Source organism: Trachypithecus francoisi, unplaced genomic scaffold, assembly GCF_009764315.1.
Source record: "Trachypithecus francoisi isolate TF-2019V2 unplaced genomic scaffold, Tfra_2.0 Lachesis_group3, whole genome shotgun sequence".
Classification (NCBI taxonomy): Eukaryota; Metazoa; Chordata; class Mammalia; order Primates; family Cercopithecidae; genus Trachypithecus; species Trachypithecus francoisi.
In genome coordinates this window covers 34,460,687-34,481,915 of record NW_022681468.1, presented here as the reverse complement: position 1 = coordinate 34,481,915, position 21,229 = coordinate 34,460,687, and the positions used below count along the sequence as shown (strand labels likewise).

The window sequence follows — 21,229 nt, the reverse complement described above, 5'->3', positions numbered from 1 at the left end:
CCTATCAGCTAGGACCAGCCCAGGCCTCTGTGCCTCTCAATTACTCGTGGTGATTGGAACAAAGGAAAGCATGGATAACCTAAATCCCCAATCTTGATTTTAGCCCAGAGTTTAGTCTTTTATCCCGGAAACCTTTTCTTCTTCATCATCTTTTTCCTTTCTCTTCTTTTTTTGTTTAAACCAAAAATGGCCAAAAAACATAAACATTACAAGATTTGAGTTTCAGCTCTTTGGGCTGGCCTTTCTTTGTAGACACTGCCTTCCAGAGGAAGAACTGCTGAAGAAAGCAGCAGACAGAAAAGCTGAGATCCAACACCAAAGCACCTTCTGCACATGTAGTCAGCAGTTATTGGCTGGCCAGTTATGCTATAAACATTTTGGAGAAAGAACATGGGAACCTCATGGTGATGGAGGAAGGTGGGGGTAAAGGGGGAGATGGGTGGAGAGAGAAGATGGTAGACAGAGAAAGTCTGTGTCACTCAGGGTTCTGAAGAGAAAGAGAACCAATGGAAAATAGAGACAGGTGTGTGTGTGCATATCTATGTATCTATTTGTTTTGGAAGGGCTAGCACAGGGACAAGCGCTTGATATCTATAGATTATAGATACACACACATATACATAAAGAGAGAGAAAGTGATATTTTAAGGAATTGGCTATGTAATTATAGGGGCTGGCAAGTCTAAAATGTGTTGGGCAGGCCAGTAGGCTAGAAATTCAGGTAAGAGTGATGGGGCAGTCTTGAGTCCAAAATCAATAGGTCAGGTTAGCAGACTGGAAACTCAAGCAGGATTTCCATGTTACAGTCTGGAGGCAGAATTCCTTCTTTTTGGGGAAACCTCAGTCTTTGCTCTTAAGCCCTTCCACTGATTGGATGGGACCCACCCACATTATGAAGGGGAATCTGTTTTATTTAAAGTCAATTGACTGTAAATGTTGACCACATCCACAAAATACCTTCACACCAATATCTAGGTAAGTGTTTGACCAAACAACCGGGCAGGATGGCCTAGCCAAATTGACCTATGACATGAAGCATTGTAAAGTCCATCTGAAAAATGAGTGCAAGAAAAAAGGCTAATCTTACAGAGAACCATATGCAGAAGAACTGAAAAAGAGTCACAAGCCACAAAAACGTGGACTGGGAAGATGCTTGTTGAATGATGCGGTCCTCCCAGAAAAAGAACCAGAGGCTCTCCCAGTGGAGGCTGATTGATAACCAAGGTATCTACTCTGGCCATCCGGACAGGGAGTTCCTTAGACTACAGAAAGAGTAAACAGGCATCGTCCTGAGAGAGGAGGACCTAAAGCAGGATCCTGAGTAGCAAATAAGATTAGGGCCCAGGAAGAGGACACAAAAAAGGACTGGGACCTTGTAGACCCAGGTTATCACCCAGGATGTTACTGGTTGTATATGTACTGGGTGCTGGCAACATGTCAGGTGCTGGAGAGGCCAGAAAAATGCTCTAAGACATAGCAAGCAGAAAGAATAAACCATGAGATCTTAGCCTACCCTCATTCAAGGCCATCCTCCGTCCCTGAAGCTTTCCCTGAGGCCCCGCCCAGAACAAGGCTAGAAGCAGTGTGGCCTTTGTGCAGGATCTGCCCTCATGGGCCCCTTGTCCTCGGTGCCCTGATTTCACTGGATGCAAGTTCCTGGAAACTAGGACTCTGCACATCCTTCCTGAGCCTTCACCACACCCACCTCTGGTAGCTATAGGAGAGCCATGGAACCTCTGGTGTACAAAATTCATAAAGGGTACTTGGTCCAAGAACCCTTCTATTGCTTGAGTCCCCATTATGTCACCCCTCCCACAGAATTCTAGTCTGACACTTCAGAGACAGGGCTGCCCACTGTTGAATAAACCATGGGGATGAGCCTCTGTGGAGAGGCTGCAAAAAGAATATCTATCCCTTTGACACATCCTGGGAAATGCAACACACAACCCTCAGACCATCAAGCACTGGATTTTCTTAGGGGAAAAATCAATTAAAATGTTACCCAGACTGAAAAATGAGAGGCACTTACTCAGGTTTCATTGCAAAAGGAGTTGTCCCACTGAGCCAAGAATATTAAAGAAAAAATTAGCATTGTGTCACCTACAGTGACCCTGAAACCCCTTCAAATACTTCACACCCACCTATTCTCTTATCAAAAATGAATGAAATGCTGAAAGATAACCCAAAATATCAAACTGTGGGTTGAAAACAACCTTTCTAAATTACAATATGAAATTCCAGAGGCATACGAAACCGCATGGCTCCAGCCTCAGGATTCTCTAGGTCAGCATGTGAGCATGTGAGAGTGTGGTGTCGGGAGCATTCCAGAACTGTCGGGTGGCTGAGAATTTGGCAGAGGAAGGCACTGCAGGAGTAAAAGAGCGAAAGATAGGACCAGGTTGTAAGGAACTGACTTTGCTGTTTCAGAAGGGCTAGCACAGGGACAAGATGCTGTGCCCCGGGGAAGGGCTGCTGGACTCAGTGATTTATGGGACATCACTGAGCAGTCCCTTGCTGTTCATTTAGCCACATGGGGTTTTAGCACCTATGGTTTCAAGCCAACTATGTGAACAGGTTATTTTTCTTATTTGTGGACTTTGCACTTTTTCACAGGATGGGCTAAGTGGCCCCCAGAGGATCATTTTTCCAAGTACCATTTGCTGGGCCGACTCTGCCCTGCTACCTTGGCTTTCCATCACGCACACCACTCTGTGGCACTTGATCATTGCCAATTCCCAATTTCTCAACATTTATGTGACTTAGAGTTATGCAGGGGCTCTGGGAGCCCCTGAAGAAGGGGGGAGCCCACAGAACCATTGCTCAGAGCTCCTTTCCAAACACAGGGCAGACAACTGACCCAGAAAAGGAAAGGCCCTACCAGGGCAAGAAAAAAGCAAATGTCACTGGCAAACAGAACAGTCAGCCTCTGAAATTGTGCTCAGGTTTGTATCAGGTAGAGGGTGGGTATGGAGAGAACAGAAACAGAATTTGCACAAATTAAAGTCACACTTCTGTTGACATGAGTTTTTCCATCTCCTTTAAGCTAAAAAGTCCTTTCCCCCACAGAATAGGCAGCAAAAGAAAGCAAACAACATAACATCATCCCTCAATTGTAACCTACAAAGGGACCTGGGAGAACCCCCTGGAGGGAGCACCCTTCTGATTAACTCACTGGCCAAGAGAACTGTCTGCAGCTCCAGCCCAAATGGAGATGTGAGAATGGTCTAAAAGCTCAATTGGAGGACTGCTCCCACATGCCAGAGAGACTTCAGGGCAGTCAGAGGGAACTAGAGATAGGACGTGAGGGAACACTTGGGCTTCCTTGGCAAGGCTGAAAGCAGTAGTAAGTGCCTATCACTCCTCCTGCACACTCCTATCCAAGGGTCTGGCATGTCAGAAGGTTCTGAAGTCAGCAACAGTTGGAATAGAGGCAAAATAGGCAGTCAAGAGCATGGGCTTTGTGGTCAATGATTCAGGCTCTACCCCTTGTTCGCTCTGTGACCTTAGCCAGTTAAAGTTCTCAAAATTCCAGGTTCCTTACATGTAAAATAAGGTAACTCTTGCACATGTCTCATATGGTCATTGTGAAGATTAAATGCAATCATATGTGAAAAACATTAAACCTGGTGGCATAGTAAGTTGCTAAATGGTAGCTACTATTCCTATTAGCTGGTCTAAGGTAGCAGTGTGGGGTAAACATGGTCTTCCTGCCGTATCCCTATGAATGACCAGTCTCCTTAACAGGACTCCAGTAGCTGACCAACGGCAAAGGTAATGGAGCAGTATGCTCCAGGGGCAGGCAATAAAGGGGTATTAGGTCTGCAGGTAAATTTAAAAAAAAAAAAAAAAAGCACATATAGCTAACAGTTTATCTGCTTTTTATAATCACTATGCCAGCAATTCGAAACAATGTCAGTGATAAAATACTCCTCCCCACTGGGGTGGACCTCACCATCACCCCCCATCCCTTTGGTGCACCACTGCCCAATGGTCAGCTCCTGCCTTAAATGTTCCTTGTATTTCATCCTTTGACCCCTCAGAGTCAAACAGAGGCCTCAGCACATGATAGTTCTTGATGGATCTATGACCTTGAACAAAGCCCTTAGCAAGTCTGGGCTCCTGTTTTCTCATTTAAAATTAAGTGGCAATGCTAGATGACTCTCAGGCCCTTCTCACTCTAATGGCCCACAGTCTTACAATTAGACAAAATCATGTGCACTTCCCCATGACTCAGGGGCCAGATCCAAACTTAGCTTCCCAAGTCCCAGTGGAACTCTGAGCACCAGGAAGGGGCTGGATTAAAGGGAAGGCCGTTCGGTGCTCTCAGGTTCTCCCTTGTACCTCATACCTCTTTCCACAACCCTGCTATGTAGCCTGTGAGCCACACCTAACCTGCTGTGTTCTTGGAGATCCCATCTTCAGCACAAAAGTAACACCATCCACCCCATATCCCCAACATTGGCCGAGGGCACCTCGTCACAGGGATGTTTACAGTTGGCACTGTAAGTAGGGCGTGCTGCTGGGATGAAGTGTCATGGGTGAGGAGGTGTAAGGGAAAATTACAAACCAACCAGCCTGTCTAAATAGTTTCTCTCTGTGTAACCCAAAATGGTCATGCATGTCTCACCATGGTCTGAAGTGGTGACCGCTTCCTTCCCACACAGAGACTGAGTTCCTACGGGGCAGGGAAGAACAAGATCGAAATTCTACAGAGGATATTTCATCCAGGATGGATTGTCCCAATATAGCATGCAGGCATTTTTCTTTTTAACTTTTCCCCCAAGGCATCACTGACTCGCATCCGCTCAAATTTTAGAAAAGTTCCCATCTCTATTGACTCATAGCATTGAGTGAGCAGACATGACCCTTCCACCAAAAAGAATATGAAATACCTCACAGTATTTTTGCAACGACAAGTACTGAGAGATAGCAAGCTGCCTTTTTTCCAGTTTTTCTCAGTAACTCCATTGGCCTTAACCTGACAGTCTCTGTACTTTCATTGGCCTTAACCTGACAGTCTCTGTACTTTCAAGAGCAAGTTCTAGCAAATAAAAATTTAGACAGAAAGGGAGGAGAAGGCACAGACAAAGATGGAAGATGAAAGAGCTATTTAAGTTTATCAAAATAAAGTATCACAACTTCACTCTCTGCAAAACATGAGTGTTGCATGTGTGAGTGTGTTTATGAGATGTAGACCCCATCTACTTCCAAAGCCCCTTTACAAATAAACACAGAACAAGGACCCTCAGATCTAAGCAGAGACTGAGGTTGACTTCCAGAAAATTGGAATGAGCCAATGACAATACCTGGGCAAGATCTTTAATTTCAGTGTCTTAGCAGCAGAGGCCAAAAGAAAATACCAGGGCACGTAGTTTTGCTATCAAACATTAAAAAGCAGACACACTCACCTCCAGAAACAGAAACAGAACCCTTGCTGGTGCAGCACATCGTCCCAGTGCTGGGTCCTGCAGCACATCCCTTCACCCTCCCACACCTTTGTGTTCCAAGCAGACAACGTGGGGCGAAGGAGCAAGGCAACCAGGAAAGCTAATTTTAAAACAAGGTAAAAATTGACTGTGCGGCTAGGCTCCCTGGGGCCTCCAAGTGTGTTTATTGCTTCTCTCTGCAAAGGGAAATTTTAAGAAAGAACAAGGCCTTTGTTGCCATGGAGAAAGCCATAGGGATGACCACCCATCCCCCATCCCCAGCTCAATTCTACTGGCCATGATTGACCAAGGCACCTGCATCAGAGAGATGGGCAGACATCCAGAAGGCCAGTTATGGAAATAAATATCCAGTGTGTGTTTTTATATAGATATTTTAAATGCACACAAGCCCAGACCCATCCTCGGCTGCTAACGTTAGTGGATTACTCATTCTTCCTTCCAATCACGTCATGTGCGAGATTCCAGGTGGCCGTGGGGTATTTGCTTACAATGGCTACCGCTGGTTTCCCTGTGAGCTGTTTATTTTTCCAGGCCTCAAGTCATTACATCAGTCAGCGGTTTCTAGGCGGGCCAAGAGTGCTGGCTTGGGGGGTGGAGGAATCCAGCCAGGGGGTGCAGATGCCTCAGTGACCCCAAGTCCCAGTCATAGCAGCTATCCCAGCAGGAACTTCCTGGGTGAGGAAGGAGCAATCCAAGACATGGTCAAGGGGCCTGAAGCAGGCCTAGAAGAGCAGCACTCTGACACTGTGAACAGCTTACCTGTGACAGGTGACTTGAGCAAACACAGTCACAGTCACGCACGAGGAGGCCAGGGTGTCACTTTCATGGTAAAACTTAAAAGAAATGCATTTCCACCTTGTGTCTGTGCTGATGGCTGTGTCTCCAGGGAGCAGAGTCACCATGAGCTGCTCCCTTCAATGATGTAGAAAAGGAAGCGCTGTGGGTCTAAGAGGCAGGGGAGGAAAGGCATGGCCCTTTTGGATTTAACTCACAGGGCCAGGGTCTAGGGCCTCCTTGAAGTCCTTGATCAGATCATGGAAGAAGTTAACTGGAAAAAAACAGGGACAAAGGAAAGAAAGAGACGACAAAACAAAGAGGGAAGTCACACCACTCCACTCCACTTGAGGCCACAGAGTCAAGCCCCCAGGGCAGAAGGAAATGAGTGGTGGGCCTTGGGAACATAACTATGCTGCACAGAGAAGAGCTGCATGACCATATTTCCTGAGAGATTATACTTGCCCAGAGGAGAAAGGGTGGAAGTTTTTCATATAGAAACAAAGATGTAAATCAGAGACATAGGAAAGTGCCTGCACATAGTCAAATTAGAAACATGAGAAGATGAGATGAAGAATTAGATGAAACCTAATTCTTGTCACTTATTTCATATCTTTATCATCTGTAATACGTAGATGGTAAAAAAATATTTTAAACACCAGGTATATTAAGAAATGCCTTGGTAACCAACCCCTGATTTAAAAAAAAAAAAACTTAGCCAGAGTTCATATTTCCTTATAAAAGGAGAATAGAGGCTCCATCCAACATTCATTTATGGGAAGATAAGGCTCTCGAGTTCTAGGTTATTAGCTGGCCAGGTACATTGTCTTCCTGAATGCGAAAGGAATTCCTGGTGCGCTGGAGATGCAATGGAGGAGAGGTTCAATGGAGGTGAGAACTGAAGAGAAGAGCAAAGAAGCAAATCTGTCAATGCTGAATCTGCCAAGTACTCAAAAGGTGACACTGACCATAGTGAACACATGACAAAGCCTTAAAAACAAGAGCCAACACTTCCAGGAGCAGAGAAGGAGACTAGGAGAGTCTGCAGGCATATGTGTCATGTTATTGCAAAACTTCAGCTGCCCAGTGGAACCTTTCCAATGTCAACAGTCCCCAGGCCAGAAAACAAACCTGGCGTCACAGGGTCTGAATGTGAAAAAAGGATGTGTGGGGTGTAAAAGAAACTGGGATAGCCTTTTTGCCTCTGAGAGACAGCTGAGAAGAAGAGCTCTCAACCCAATGGGCTTTACGGAGTCCCATGGCAACCTCCCCGGGGGAATGCAGGCTGAAGCACACCTGAACCCAGGATAGTCCATCAAACTCAATGAAAAACTTTCTCAGGTGTTTGGCCAAGAGGTTCAGTCCCTACTAGAGCCAAATATCCAGATATAAGTTATCATTAAGGTATATTTGACTTCTCATTAAACCAAATATGATAACATGTGACAAGTGGCTAGCAGAAGCCATAAAGATATTCCACCAAGAGTCACCAGTGTTTTGTCGGGTTTAAAAAATCATTTATGGTGTACCTACTATGTGTCAGGCATTATACAGATGCTCTTGAGTCCTCACAAAAAAATCCTGCAAGGCACTAAAACTTTGTTTTACATATAAGGAAATCAAGACTCAGGGAAGTTAATTAACTTTCCCAAGCTCACTAAGCCTCTCAGTGGGAAGCTAGCAGTGGAAACCAGGTTATAGGTTTGTCTGACACCAAAGTCCATGATTTTGCCATTACATGGTTTATCTCCACTACATGCAAAACTTTAGCTGCCCAGTGGAACCAGTTGTGTAGTGGAGATAAACCATGCCTAAGAAAGCCAAACCTCAAGATGCTTTTTTGGCAACCCGTTCGTGGCAGCATACACCAGACCTGGACATTAAAGCTTGGAAAAGGTTTGTGTGAGATGGTGAAGAGCCTTGTGAGCTGCCTCAGAGCTCCTGTGCTGATGCAGGCTTACCTGGGCATGTCAGGAAGCATCCTCCTGCCTGGTCTATGAGAGGGGCCAGAAAACTTAAGTAAGACATCCCCAGACATCCCCATACACACACTCCCATCCAAATGCTTCTATTTCAATCATATATGCCAGAAGCCAGAAAGCTTTTCTATAAAGGTTCAGATGATAAATATTTTAGGCTTTGCAGGCCATACAGGGCCTGTCACAACTATTCCACTCTACTATTTAGATGAAAATGTTCACAGACACTACACAAATATATGGCTGTGGCTGTGATCCAACCCAACTTTATTTTCAAAAACAGGCAAGTGACCATTTGACAACCCCTGTTACAGGTCTTTGTGGCACCATATATTTAATATATAATTATATCAAAGAGATTGATAGGCATTCAGTTAATATTACCAGTTGATCATGATGGAAAAAGTCCCAGTTTAGTAGGAGATTCCTAAGTCATCAATCTCTAACAGTTATCCCTGATCTCAGTTTCTCCCAGGGAACTGTTAGGTCTCTCCCAACTATCCTATCATATACACTAACCTTACAGATATAACTGGGGTCAGCCAGAGAAAAATAAAGGTGGCCAGGCCACCCCAGGAAAAGGAAGGTGGATGGACCTGCCCAGAATCCTTTTCTCAACATGACCCTATTCTCATCCAAATGGAGAGTAGGAATGAAAGCAGAAGAACTTCAGCAGAAGCAAAGATTATCAACTGACTTCGACCTCACCACTTTACTACATGCATAGAATACAACCAAAGAAGACAGACATTCTATTTCCAAGGATAACTAGTTTTCTCCAGCCCAACCACTCCCTAGCTGTGACTCAGGACAAGTTACTTCCTCTGTCTCAGCCTCTGACTCTTCATCTGCAAGATGAAGACAAGAATAATAGCTATCTCAAAGGGTTATGGTGAAGCTCAAGTGAGATGACAAATGTAAAGTTCCACAGGATCTGACACAAAGTAGTTATTATGGCAGTGCTATTCTAATTTTACTGATAATGATGATGATCTTTTCTCCTCCATCATTCCCCAAAGCAATCAAATGCATGGGTAAGTGAAAAAGAAATTCAAAGAAGCAACTATTAAATGCCAAATGAGTGTTTCAGGTAAAAAAGTGCTGTATATTACAACTCAGAGAGCTCACCTTGATATCTTCCATTTGGTCACAGAATGAGAATTAACTCATGGGGGCCTTGCAGACCTTTCAGGGCCTCAGGGACTACGAGACCAGTTGCAAATGTTACTTCCACCATCAGGCACTACAGGCACCAAAGTCACTTCTATTTGATTTATATTTGCCTAACAGGGAAAGGGGAATGGAGGGGGTCCTAAGAAGAAGCCTAATAGATGCCTTTGCTTCAGGTGACAATCATAAATTCTTTCTGATTGAAGAATTTTCAAAATAAGCACCATCATTACTATTCCCATTATTCATACCAATAACAATGATAATAATAAATACATGTACTTACAATTTATCAGTTAACCAGGCATCAATTGAGTGCCATATAGACACTAACTTAGTCAACTTTTAACCATAGTCCTTTGAGGGAGAGATTGTGATCCCATTTTACAAATGAGAATTGAGGCTCAAAGAAATTATATAACTTGACTGGGGTCACTAAATGTTGGAGCTAGAATATGAACCCAGGTTTCACTAATTTCAAAGCCTGTGCTTTAACCACTGCACTCTTCTGTCAAAGACTGACTCAAGGGAGTTCACAGTCTCCTTTCACTCCACCATCCCATATCTCCAACTTTTATCAGTGAACAGACACATGAAAAGGCACTGACAAGCCCAAGTCACAGAGGAACTCAACTGATGGCATTTGAATTCACCTCCTGGTCTATATCATTCCTTGCATTCTAATGCCACATTGCCACCATTAGGACAGAGCTGGTGAACAGGTCAACTTAAAGGGGACCAATGACAGGACACTCATTAATTGATGATCATGTAAAATTCTGCCTGCTGGTTCAAAGTCATATATCTTTTATCCATAGTCTTGCCACCTACAAGGAAAAGATGATATGGCTAAATTCAACAACCAGGCATAAATTACATAGAATGGTATTTCTCATAATGAAGTCTTTGGTTGAAAAGATGATCCTCCTTGATAGAGATACAGATTTGGCTTGTGAACACATTTTCCTGTTGATGAACATTTAGTCTTTATTGATAGTAAATGGACTTTACTGACTCTGGTCTTTACTGATATTAAATAGAGTCTACAAAATAATCCTACAAATATGATCACCCTTCAAAAATTATCACCTTTCTACAAGGGGTTTGGCCAGTGCTCAAACTTGACCACTCACAAGACCCCCTAAAAGATCAGACCAGAGAAGATCAGACCAGAGAAGACATGACTGTAAGCAGCTATTTAGAGCCTAAAACACACAGAATCGACTCCCTCCAGGCTTGAAGTCCAACTTCTTTATGTCCAGTCATTCTTCTTTCAAATTCCTCTGCATGGCATATGGAAAGTTAATCAAAATATTACAATATATAGTCAAAAAAATTGTTAAGAGGATCGACGACCTAAGAAAGATGATCCCTGAGATGATAACTGAGTAAAATTAAAGTTGGAAGGGATTAACACATCCAATCTCTTTATTTTATAGCTATAGAAATTGACAACCAGGCAGATTAAATGACTTTCCCAAATCCACACAATAAGAAGTCACAGAACCATGGGGCAAAGAAGGATGGATTGGGTACGTATATAATCCAAGGAAGGTTATTTACCTGAATTTCTTATGTTGGTGTTGTTCAGTTTGGAGTCCTTGATCACCAAGTGTTTAATCCATAGAGTTGGAGCTGTGATTTCTAGGGGTGGGGAAGAAGAGAGAGAAAAAGTCTGGGCAAAGAGACCATGTGAGTGGAAGTGTAACCTCAGACTTCTTAATAGCCATTTTTCAAAGTCTGAGGCATTGAGGCTTCAGCTCTCTCCCACATCCACTCCTCCCAGTTCCCCTTCCTTCCTCACAACGGAAGCTCCTCTCCCCAACAGCTCATAAGAGCTGATCAGGGCATCCTCTGCTGGGAAGCAGAGTGGTCAGAATGCAGAGGTGCTGAGCACTCCATCCAGGAATAAAAATATTATCCCAGGAGGTAAGGAACATGGGCCAAGCCAAGTCCCTCTCAGCTGCTTCCCTGGGAGAAGATTTAAAGGGGATAAATCAACAAACGAACGCCAAACAAACCACAGAGACCATTCTAGAGGAAACGGCTGAGCCGAGACTGCTCCAGATGGGGAAGAAAGGAGTGCATCTCATGTATGCTTCAATCCCCTTTCTAATGGCTTCTCATGTGCAGAGGCTGGATTCCTCCATCCAGAGAGTGCCAGGGTGCCTCCAGGCTCTCCAGGACTTGGTCACTCAGTGGACAGCTGGGAATCTTAAGTGACCCTGAGTATACTGTGGAGTGACCTTCAATGAGGGTACTGGGGAGGTCTCCCAAGATGAGACAGTCTCTATCCCTCACCTGAACCCCCAGGGTCCCAGACTTGTCAATGATCCAGGACCTTTGTGGATCACAGAGACATCTACATCTAAACTTTTAGACATGAGCATACAAACCTTCCCATAAGTGAGCTGATTGTAAAGGATGTTGTACATTTCAATCCTCCTCAGAGCTGAGCTTGTGCTAGGGACATTCATAGCCACAGTGTGAACCCGTGGCATGATTTCTTTTTATTCTTCTGTCTCTCTGTCCAGTCTCATGATCCTGGACTGGATACGCTTAGATAGGAGCTGCTCAAGGTTTGCTACATATTGCACTAAAATCCCAATCTTATTGTCATATTTTAGAGACTTTACTCTGCCAAACTTCCAGTTCCTCATCAGGTGAATATGGAGTACTCAGTACAGTACACTGAAGAGTACAGGCCCTGAGCACCTCCAACTTAAACTTTCTGCACCCCACACTCCTATCCTCTCTCTATGCCTCCAGAGACTTCCAGCCTCTCTTTTGCCACCAGCCACAATTTCTCTTGACCTAGAATTTCTCTTCCCCAAAATGTCCTGCCTCAACTCTCAACGTCCCTACAACCTACACAAATCAGTCCCACTGGCCAATCTCCTTCCTGCGACTTTCCTCACTGTATCCCATCCCTACCTCATTCCCCTCTTGTCCATGCCAGCCCCTTGCTTGGAACACCCAGACTCCTCCCCTCCACTTTCAAGATCCAGCTCAAGTCCTGGCTCTTCACGAAAGCTTTTCCCAGACCATGGTGATCTCTTTCTTCTGTAAATGTCTATGACGATAAGAACGGAGACCACGTAATTTAACACATAAAGCACTCTAAGAGTTGCAGCTGTCTTGAGAGCAAAGGTTTACATCTCCAAACCTCCTTTTCATCCCCCAGAGGGGCTCACACAGTGCCAGACACAGAGTGGACACTTGTAAGTGCCAATTAATTTACTGAAGGGACACTGCCGGCCTATCTTTCTCAGCTGTGATTCCTGGGTCTTGGCAGCTCCAAGGGTCTGTCCAGGCTGTATTATTGTTGGACACCAGGAGACAGGCAGGAAGCCTGAGAGAACAGAGGGCCCTTCCAGAAGTGGAGAGTGTACCAGCTCCTGGGAGGATTTGCATTTTTTAAAAAGGTTAAAACAACCCAGCTTACACTGGGAAAAATTGAAATTAAAAAAGAAAATAATAATAATAAAACTTAAACAAACATCCAGCGTTAAGACCTTTCCCAAACCTGAAAATGAGCGGGAGAATGAACATCCAAAGTAATGCAAGAGCTTACCATCTCCATCGAACACCGGCTGGGTCTCCATCGTGGGTGTCGGCTTAGATCCGTCATCTGAATTGAGGGTTAAAAAGAATCGAAAGGAGACTACCATTATTGAGGTAAATACTATCTACTCTCCAGCACTGTTGAATGGTTGGGGTTTGTACAAGGCCCGGCCAAGTCCCAGTGAAGAGACCAAAGATAAAGAAACAAAAGAAGAAAAGGGCAAGAAGGAAAAGAGAACCACAGAGAGACAAAAGAGCAAAACAAATCCAGGTTTGTGTTCACCACCCCAAGGCATGGACGAGAGGCGCTAAAGCTTCATGGCTTTGGGGAACCATTTCTCACAAATCTGAGGATACCAGTATGACTCTGCTGGCCCTTGTTCCCACAGGAAAACTGGGAGGCAGTATCTCTCCCTCAGCCCTGAGTTATGGCCAAGCATGTTAGGATAAGGTTGGCAATCCTTATGGCATCAAATTCTGGTGTCCCCAGCTCCTTTCCTGCCCTAAAGCTACCAGCTCAGTGGCCCTGATTAAAGAGTTCAAGGAAAACAAGAGACCTGTGTGCTATTCCCTTCCAATCTCCTCGCTGTTTCTCCACTCTCACCTAAAAAAGATAAGAAGGCAGGAAGAACCACTATCTCTCCAGCACACTGAATTGAAGAGAATCAGGAATCATTAGAATACTTCTAACTGTGAAAGAGCAAACACCCCAATTCCCAATAAGAGGAAGGGCAAGCAAAATGGGAGAGGACATGGGACTTTGCAGAAATCACCCTACACTTGCTTTGAAATTTCTAACATAGATGATTGGAGCAGGGAGCTCCCAGTAACAAAGTCCTAATGCTTATCATTCTAATAGTGTTGGCAGTCCTCTCTGCACAGCAAGAACCTCTGCAGGTCAGGAGTGAGTGCAGACTTTGTTTATTTACCTTCCAGGACTCTGAGTTCTTTCATCAGGCCCCCGAAAACCTTAACTTAGAGCCATGTTTCTCAACCTTTTTTCCATTATTACTCATCTAAGGAGCATTTTAAGGTAATTTTTTCCGAATCATCTCCCTAATGAAATTTTAGTAATGCAAATAAACTGTATATGTATTTTTACTTCATATGTAAAATGAGTAAGTGTTTTTCATCCCCTAAGAAATAATTTTACCCTCTTAGAGAAGGCTGGGAGAGGGTATCTTTGTCCCTCTTAAGGATACATAGTTTAAGAGATTTCTCTCCATGTGGGGAGGGAAGGAGAGCACTGTTGTCTCAGGTGGTTTGATGGTTACACCATCCCTCTCTTCTCAAGGCCCCTTAGAGGTCTTTTAGGATGGAACACTATATTCTCTGAGCATTAACTATTTATGCAGAATGCACATTCTCAGATAGTCTCTGTGATGCCAGTCAGATCATCAATAATAACAACCCTCTACCATTTGGAGCTCTCAGTACCTTTGGCTGACTTTCCTGCATCTTATTGGAGGAAGGAGAGAGAATACAGAATCCTGATCTCTTTTTTTCCATCAACATCTCACCCTTGGGAGCTTAAGATTCAAGAGCTATGGAGACTCTAACCCTTGCTAGAGGCTGAGGCCAGCAGCTGAGCTGAGAGTCGTGTGACACTTAACCCTGCTATTATTCTCATATACTGACACCAAGACCCAACTCTTGCAGGGGCCAAAGTGATCCTGAATTATCTGACAATCATCCCAAGAAATGAGATGTAGCAGGAAGAGAAGAGTATCTATGCTGGATATGTTATTTGCCTCAAACTGGAGTCCAAAACAGGCATCTTTTGATGCCAAACTGTGTGAGTTTGATCTGGAAGTCATTGAGGGAGAATAAACACAGAAGAGAGCCACACAATGTCATTTTTTTAATAGCATCACTTCCCCTGACTCTATTAACACCTCTTTCCATTGAATTCAATGAGCCACTGAATTGAGTCTTTTGGCAGCTGCAGTGCACATTTGGTTGTGCCTGCCGGATACAGAGTTCATAGTCTAAATAGTCCAGCACAGTGTGCTCAGCCCTTCCACACAGGGTGGCTTCATTTTAGGAGTCTTACAGGCTAACAAAGGGAAAGTGAAAAATCAAACATTCCAAGAGGGATGATAGTGAGAACTCAAGTGCATATGGCTTATGTAATATTTTAATACTCAATGTAGGTATTAAAATCCTCCCATATCACAAGAACTGTATCTCTTCTCTGGAGCAAGATAACTGAAAACATTCTGTTTATTTCTCCCATCATCCAGATGAAAATCTTGGACTGCCCATCTGGCCCAGCCATCAGCAAAGAAGGTCTGCACTCAAGGAGGGCAAAGAAAGTTTTCTGGGGAAGCTTTGCCCTTTTGCAGGTCAAGGAGTTCCACAGATTTCCCAGATGCAGTCAGAGAAGCCCATGAGGTGTAAAGCCACGTGCAGGGAAGGAATCTTCCTGCAGGGTAGGGTCACTGAGGGTGAAGAGATACAGCTGGTCTGCCACAGGGAGGTCCTAAATGGAAATCTTTATGAAGTGAGAAAAGACAAGGTGTCCTGCTGCCAGGAACCACCTGTGAAATCCAGCATTCTCAAAGGCTGGGAAGCCAAGCCAAAGCGAACAGCACCCTCTAACCATCATCTCCGGGCACTGGGCTCCTGGCTTCTGACCCAGCAAATAAGAGCACCTCTCCCACCAAACACAAGTCCAAGGCCTAGATCCAAGGTCTACATCAGTTCTGCTTCCAGGCAAGCCCTGGAGCAACACCAGGCCTCACACTGGGTCCTGGGGAGAGAGCAAAGTTTCTATGTGTGCTCCTGCCTCCCAGTCTCAAGGGGAGTCACACTCCAATTCCCCCTTTATATTTAACAGTTTACATTGAATACATCTAACACTCTGGATAAGTTGAGCCCCTCCTTCTACTTCTCTGGATAGCAATATCCTCTTCTGAAACTGAAGGATACTTGCCCACAAAAGGGACACTTTTTTGTGTAGGTATAAAACACTTTAAAGGCCTACTAAAGGGTATCTATAATTCCATGAGTGCAAACCATCTTATTCAACTGCTTACTTTTAAAATTGGGTTTACAAAATTAAAATCCTATCAAAGTTTTTAAATTGAAAATAAGGTAAACTTTACAACTCAATAACAAGCAACCTTATTTAAATATGGACAATATACTTTAACAGACATTTCACCAAAGAAGAGATACAGATGGCTAATAAATGCATGAGAAGATACCCAACATCATTAATCATTAAGAAGGCACAAATTAAAACCATAACAAGATACTTCCAAACAGCCACTAGAATGGCTAAAATAAAAAGATAGACAATACTAAGTGTTGGTAAGGATGTGGAGGAAATGGAACCCTTGTTCATTGCTGGTGAAAATGTACAACTGGGCATCCACTTTGGAAAGGAGTTTGACAGTCTCTTTAAAAAGCTAAACATAAACTTTTCAACCCCAAAATTTCATTCCTAAAACCCATCTGGGAGAATAAAAACATGTCCACACAAAGACATGTATAGAAATAGTCATTGCAGCATTATTCATTAAATCTTCAAAATGAAGGCCAGGTGCAGTGGTTCAAGCCTGTAATCCCAGCACTTTGGGAGGCCGAGACGGGCGGATCACGAGGTCAGGAGATCGAGACCATCCTGGCTAACATGGTGAAACCCCGTCTCTACTAAAAAATACAAAAAACTAGCCCGGTAAGGTGGCGGGCATCTGTAGTCCCAGCTACTTGGGAGGCTGAGGCAGAAGAATGGTGTGAACCTGGGAGGCGGAGCTTGCAGTGAGCTGAGATTCGGCCACTGCACTCCAGCCTGGGTGACAGAGTGAGACTCCGTCTCAAAAAACAAACAAAAAAAGCTTCAAAATGAAAACAATCCAAATGTCTGTTAACTGGTGAATAGATAAATTGTGATATATTCATATGGCATAATACTATTCAGCAATTAAAAAGGAATGAATAACTAATACATGTGACAATATACATGAAGAATCTCAAAGACATTATGCTAAGTGTAAAACTCCAGATGTAAATACCACATGATTCCATTTATATGAAATATCTAGTAAGGCTAAATCTATAGACACAGAAAACAGATCCGGGGGTGCCTAGGGCTACAGGTAGGAGTAGAAAATACCTGTGAATGGGTTCAAGGTTGCTTTTGGGGGTGATGGAGATGTTCTCTGGTGACAGTTGTGCAACACTATCAATTTATTAAACTCATTGGGTTGTACATTTACAATGAGTGAATTTTATGGTACGTAAACTATACTTCAATAAAGCTATTAAAACAAAAAGGGAGGGGGGCGGAGCAAGATGGCCGAATAGGAACAGCTCCAGTCTCCAACTCCCAGCGCGAGCGACACAGAAGACCGGTGATTTCTGCATTTTCAACTGAGGTACTGGGGTCATCTCACTAGGGAGTGCCGGACCATCGGTGCTGGTCAGCTGCTGCAGCCTGACCAGCGAGAGCTGAAGCAGGGCGAGGCATCGCCTCACCTGGGAAGCGCAAGGGGGAAGGGAATCCCTTTTCCTAGCCAGGGGAACTGAGACACACAACACCTGGAAAATCGGGTAACTCCCATCCCAATACTGCGCTTTAAGCAAACGGGCACACCAGGAGATTATACCCACACCTGGCCGGGAGGGTCCCACGGCCACGGAGCCTCCCTCATTGCTAGCACAGCAGTCTATGATCTAACTGCAAGGCAGCAGCGAGGCTGGGGGAGGGGCGCCCGCCATTGCTGAGGCTTAAGTAGGTAAACAAAGCCGCTGGGAAGCTCGAGCTGGGTGGAGCTCACAGCAGCTCAAGGAAACCTGCCTGTCTCTGTAGACTCCACCTCTGGGGACAGGGCACAGCTAAACAACAACAACAAAAAAAGCAGCAGAAACCTGTGCAGACAAAACGACTCTGTCTGACAGCTTTGAAGAGAGCAGTGGATCTCCCAACACGGAGGTTGAGATCTGAGAACGGACAGACTGCCTGCTCAAGTGGGTCCCTGACCCCTGAGTAGCCTAACTGGGAGACATCCCCCACTAGGGGCAGTCTGACACCCCACACCTCACAGGGTGGAGTACACCCCTGAGAGGAAGCTTCCAAAGTAAGAATCAGACAGGTACACTCTCTGTTCAGCAATATTCTATCTTCTGCAACCTCTGCTGCTGATACCCAGGCAAACAGGGTCTGGAGTGGACCTCAAGCAATCTCCAACAGACCTACAGCTGAGGGTCCTGACTGTTAGAAGGAAAACTATCAAACAGGAGGACACCTATACAAAAACCCCATCAGTACATCACCATCATCAAAGACCAGAGGCAGATAAAACCACAAAGATGGGGAAAAGCAGGGCAGAAAAGCTGGAAATTAAAAATAAGAGTGCATCTCCCCCTGCAAAGGAGCGCAGCCCATCGCCAGCAATGGATCAAAGCTGGTCAGAGAATGACTTTGACGAGATGAGAGAAGAAGCTTCAGTCCATCAAATTCTCAGAGCTAAAGGAGGAATTATACCCAGCCAAAGAAAGAAACGGAAAATCTTGAAAAGAGTGGAAGAATTGACAGCTAGACTAATTAATGCAGAGAAGGTCATAAACGAAATGACAGAGATGAAAACCATGACACGAGAAATACGTGACAAATGCACAAGCTTCAGTAACCGACTTGATCAACTGGAAGAAAGAGTATCAGCGATTGAGGATCAAATGAATGAAATGAAGTGAGAAGAGAAACCAAAAGAAAAAAGAAGAAAAAGAAATGAACAAAGTCTGCAAGAAGTATGGGATTATGTAAAAAGACCAAATCTACGTCTGGTTGGGGTGCCTGAAAGTGAGGGGGAAAATGGAACCAAGTTGGAAAACACTCTTCAGGATATCATCCAGGAGAACTTCCCCAACCTAGTAGGGCAGGCCAACATTCAAATTCAGGAAATACAGAGAACGCCACAAAGATACTCCTCCAGAAGAGCAACTCCAAGACACATAATTGCCAGATTTACCAAAGTTGAAATGAAGGAAAAAATCTTAAGGGCAGCCAGAGAGAAAGGTCGGGTTACCCACAAAGGGAAGCCCATCAGACTAACAGCAGATCTCTCGGCAGAAACTCTACAAGCCAGAAGAGAGTGGGGGCCAATATTCAACATTCTTAAAGAAAATAATTTTAAACCCAGAATTTCATATCCAGCCAAACTAAGTTCATAAATGAAGGAGAAATAAAATCCTTTACAGATAAGCAAATGCTTAGAGATTTTGTCACCACCAGGCCTGCCTTACAAGAGACCTGAAGGAAGCCCTAAACATGGAAAGGAACAACCGGTACCAGCCATTGCAAAAACATGCCAAAATGTAAAGACCATCGAGGCTAGGAAGAAACTGCATCAACTAACGAGCAAAATAACCAGTTAATATCATAATGGCAGGATCAAGTTCACACATAACAATATTAACCTTAAATGTTAATGGACTAAATGCTCCAATTAAAAGACACAGACTGGCAAACTGGATAAAGAGTCAAGACCCATCAGTCTGCTGTATTCAGGAGACCCATCTCACATGCAGAGACATACATAGGCTCAAAATAAAGGGATGGAGGAAGATCTACCAAGCAAATGGAAAACAAAAAAAAAGCAGGGGTTGCAATCCTAGTCTCTGATAAAATAGACTTTAAACTATCAAAGATCAAAAGAGACAAAGAAGGCCATTACATAATGGTAAAGGGATCAATTCAACAGGAAGAGCTAACTATCCTAAATATATATGCACCAATACAGGAGCACCCAAATTCATAAAGCAAGTCCTTAGAGACTTACAAAGAGACTTAGACTCCTATACAATAATAATGGGAGACTTCAACACTCCCCTGTCAACATTAGACAGATCAACGAGACAGAAAGTTAACAAGGATATCCAGGAATTGAACTCATCTCTGCACCAAGCGGACCTAATAGACATCTATAGAACTCTCCACCCCAAATCAACAGAATATACATTCTTCTCAGCACCACATCGCACTTATTCCAAAATTGACCACGTAATTGGAAGTAAAGCACTCCTTAGCAAATGTAAAAGAACAGAAATTATAACAAACTGTCTCTCAGACCACAGTGCAATCAAACTAGAACTCAGGACTAAGAAACTCAATCAAAACTGCTCAACTACATGGAAACTGAACAACCTGCTCCTGAATGACTACTGGGTACATAAGGAAATGAAGGCAGAAATAAAGATGTTCTTTGAAACCAATGAGAACAAAGATACAACATACCAGAATCTCTGGGACACATTTAAAGCAGTGTGTAGAGGGAAATTTATAGCACTAAATGCCCACAAGAGAAAGCTGGAAAGGTCTAAAATTGACACTCTAACATCACAATTAAAAGAACAGAGAAGCAAGAGCAAACACATTCAAAAGCTAGCAGAAGGCAAGAAATAACTAAGATCAGAGAAGAACTGAAGGAGATAGAGACACAAAAAACCCTCCAAAAAATCAATGAATCCAGGAGTTGGTTTTTTGAAAAAATCAACAAGATTGACAGACCGCTAGCAAGACTAATAAAGAAGAAAAGAGAGAAGAATCAAATAGACGCAATAAAAAATGATAAAGGGGATATCACCACGGACCCCACAGAAATACAAACGACCATCAGAGAATACTATAAACACCTCTACGCAAATCAACTAGAAAATCTAGAAGAAATGGATAATTTTCTGGACACTTACACTCTTCCAAGACTAAACCAGGAAGAAGTTGAATCCCTGAATAGACCAGTAGCAGGCTCTGAAATTGAGGCAATAATTAATAACCTACCAACCAAAAAAAGTCCAGGACCAGATGGATTCACAGCTGAATTCTAACAGAGGTACAAGGAGGAGCTGGTGCCATTCCTTCTGAAACTGTTCCAATCAATAGAAAAAGAGGGAATCCTCCCTAACTCTTTTTATGAGGCCAACATCATCCTGATACCAAAGCCTGGCAGAGACACAACAAAAAAAGAAAATTTTAGACCAATATCCCTGATGAACATCGATGCAAAAATCCTCAATAAAATACTGGCAAACCGGATTCAGCAGCACATCAAAAAGCTTATCCACCATGACCAAGTGGGCTTCATCCCTGGGATGCAAGGCTGGTTCAACATTCGCAAATCAATAAACGTAATCCAGCATATAAACAGAATCAAAGACAAGAACCACATGATTATCTCAATAGATGTAGAAAAGGCTTTTGACAAAATTCAACAGCCCTTCATGCTAAAAACTCTCAATAAATTTGGTATTGATGGAACGTACCTCAAATAATAAGATATTTATGACAAACCCA

General features: G+C 43.7%; 1 protein-coding gene across 1 annotated transcript in view; it reads right to left on the bottom strand.

Moving 5' to 3' along the window:
* Positions 1 to 21,229, bottom strand: part of SMOC1 (SPARC related modular calcium binding 1) — a 109,007-nt gene that overhangs the window by 26,863 nt on the left and 60,915 nt on the right. Inside the window, exons 15-16 of the mRNA XM_033190827.1 lie at positions 12,944 to 13,000; positions 10,933 to 11,013 (exon numbers count right to left, since the gene is read on the bottom strand). Of these exons, the coding sequence (XP_033046718.1) occupies positions 10,933 to 11,013; positions 12,944 to 13,000 (138 nt within the window). The remainder of the gene's footprint in view (positions 1 to 10,932; positions 11,014 to 12,943; positions 13,001 to 21,229) is intronic.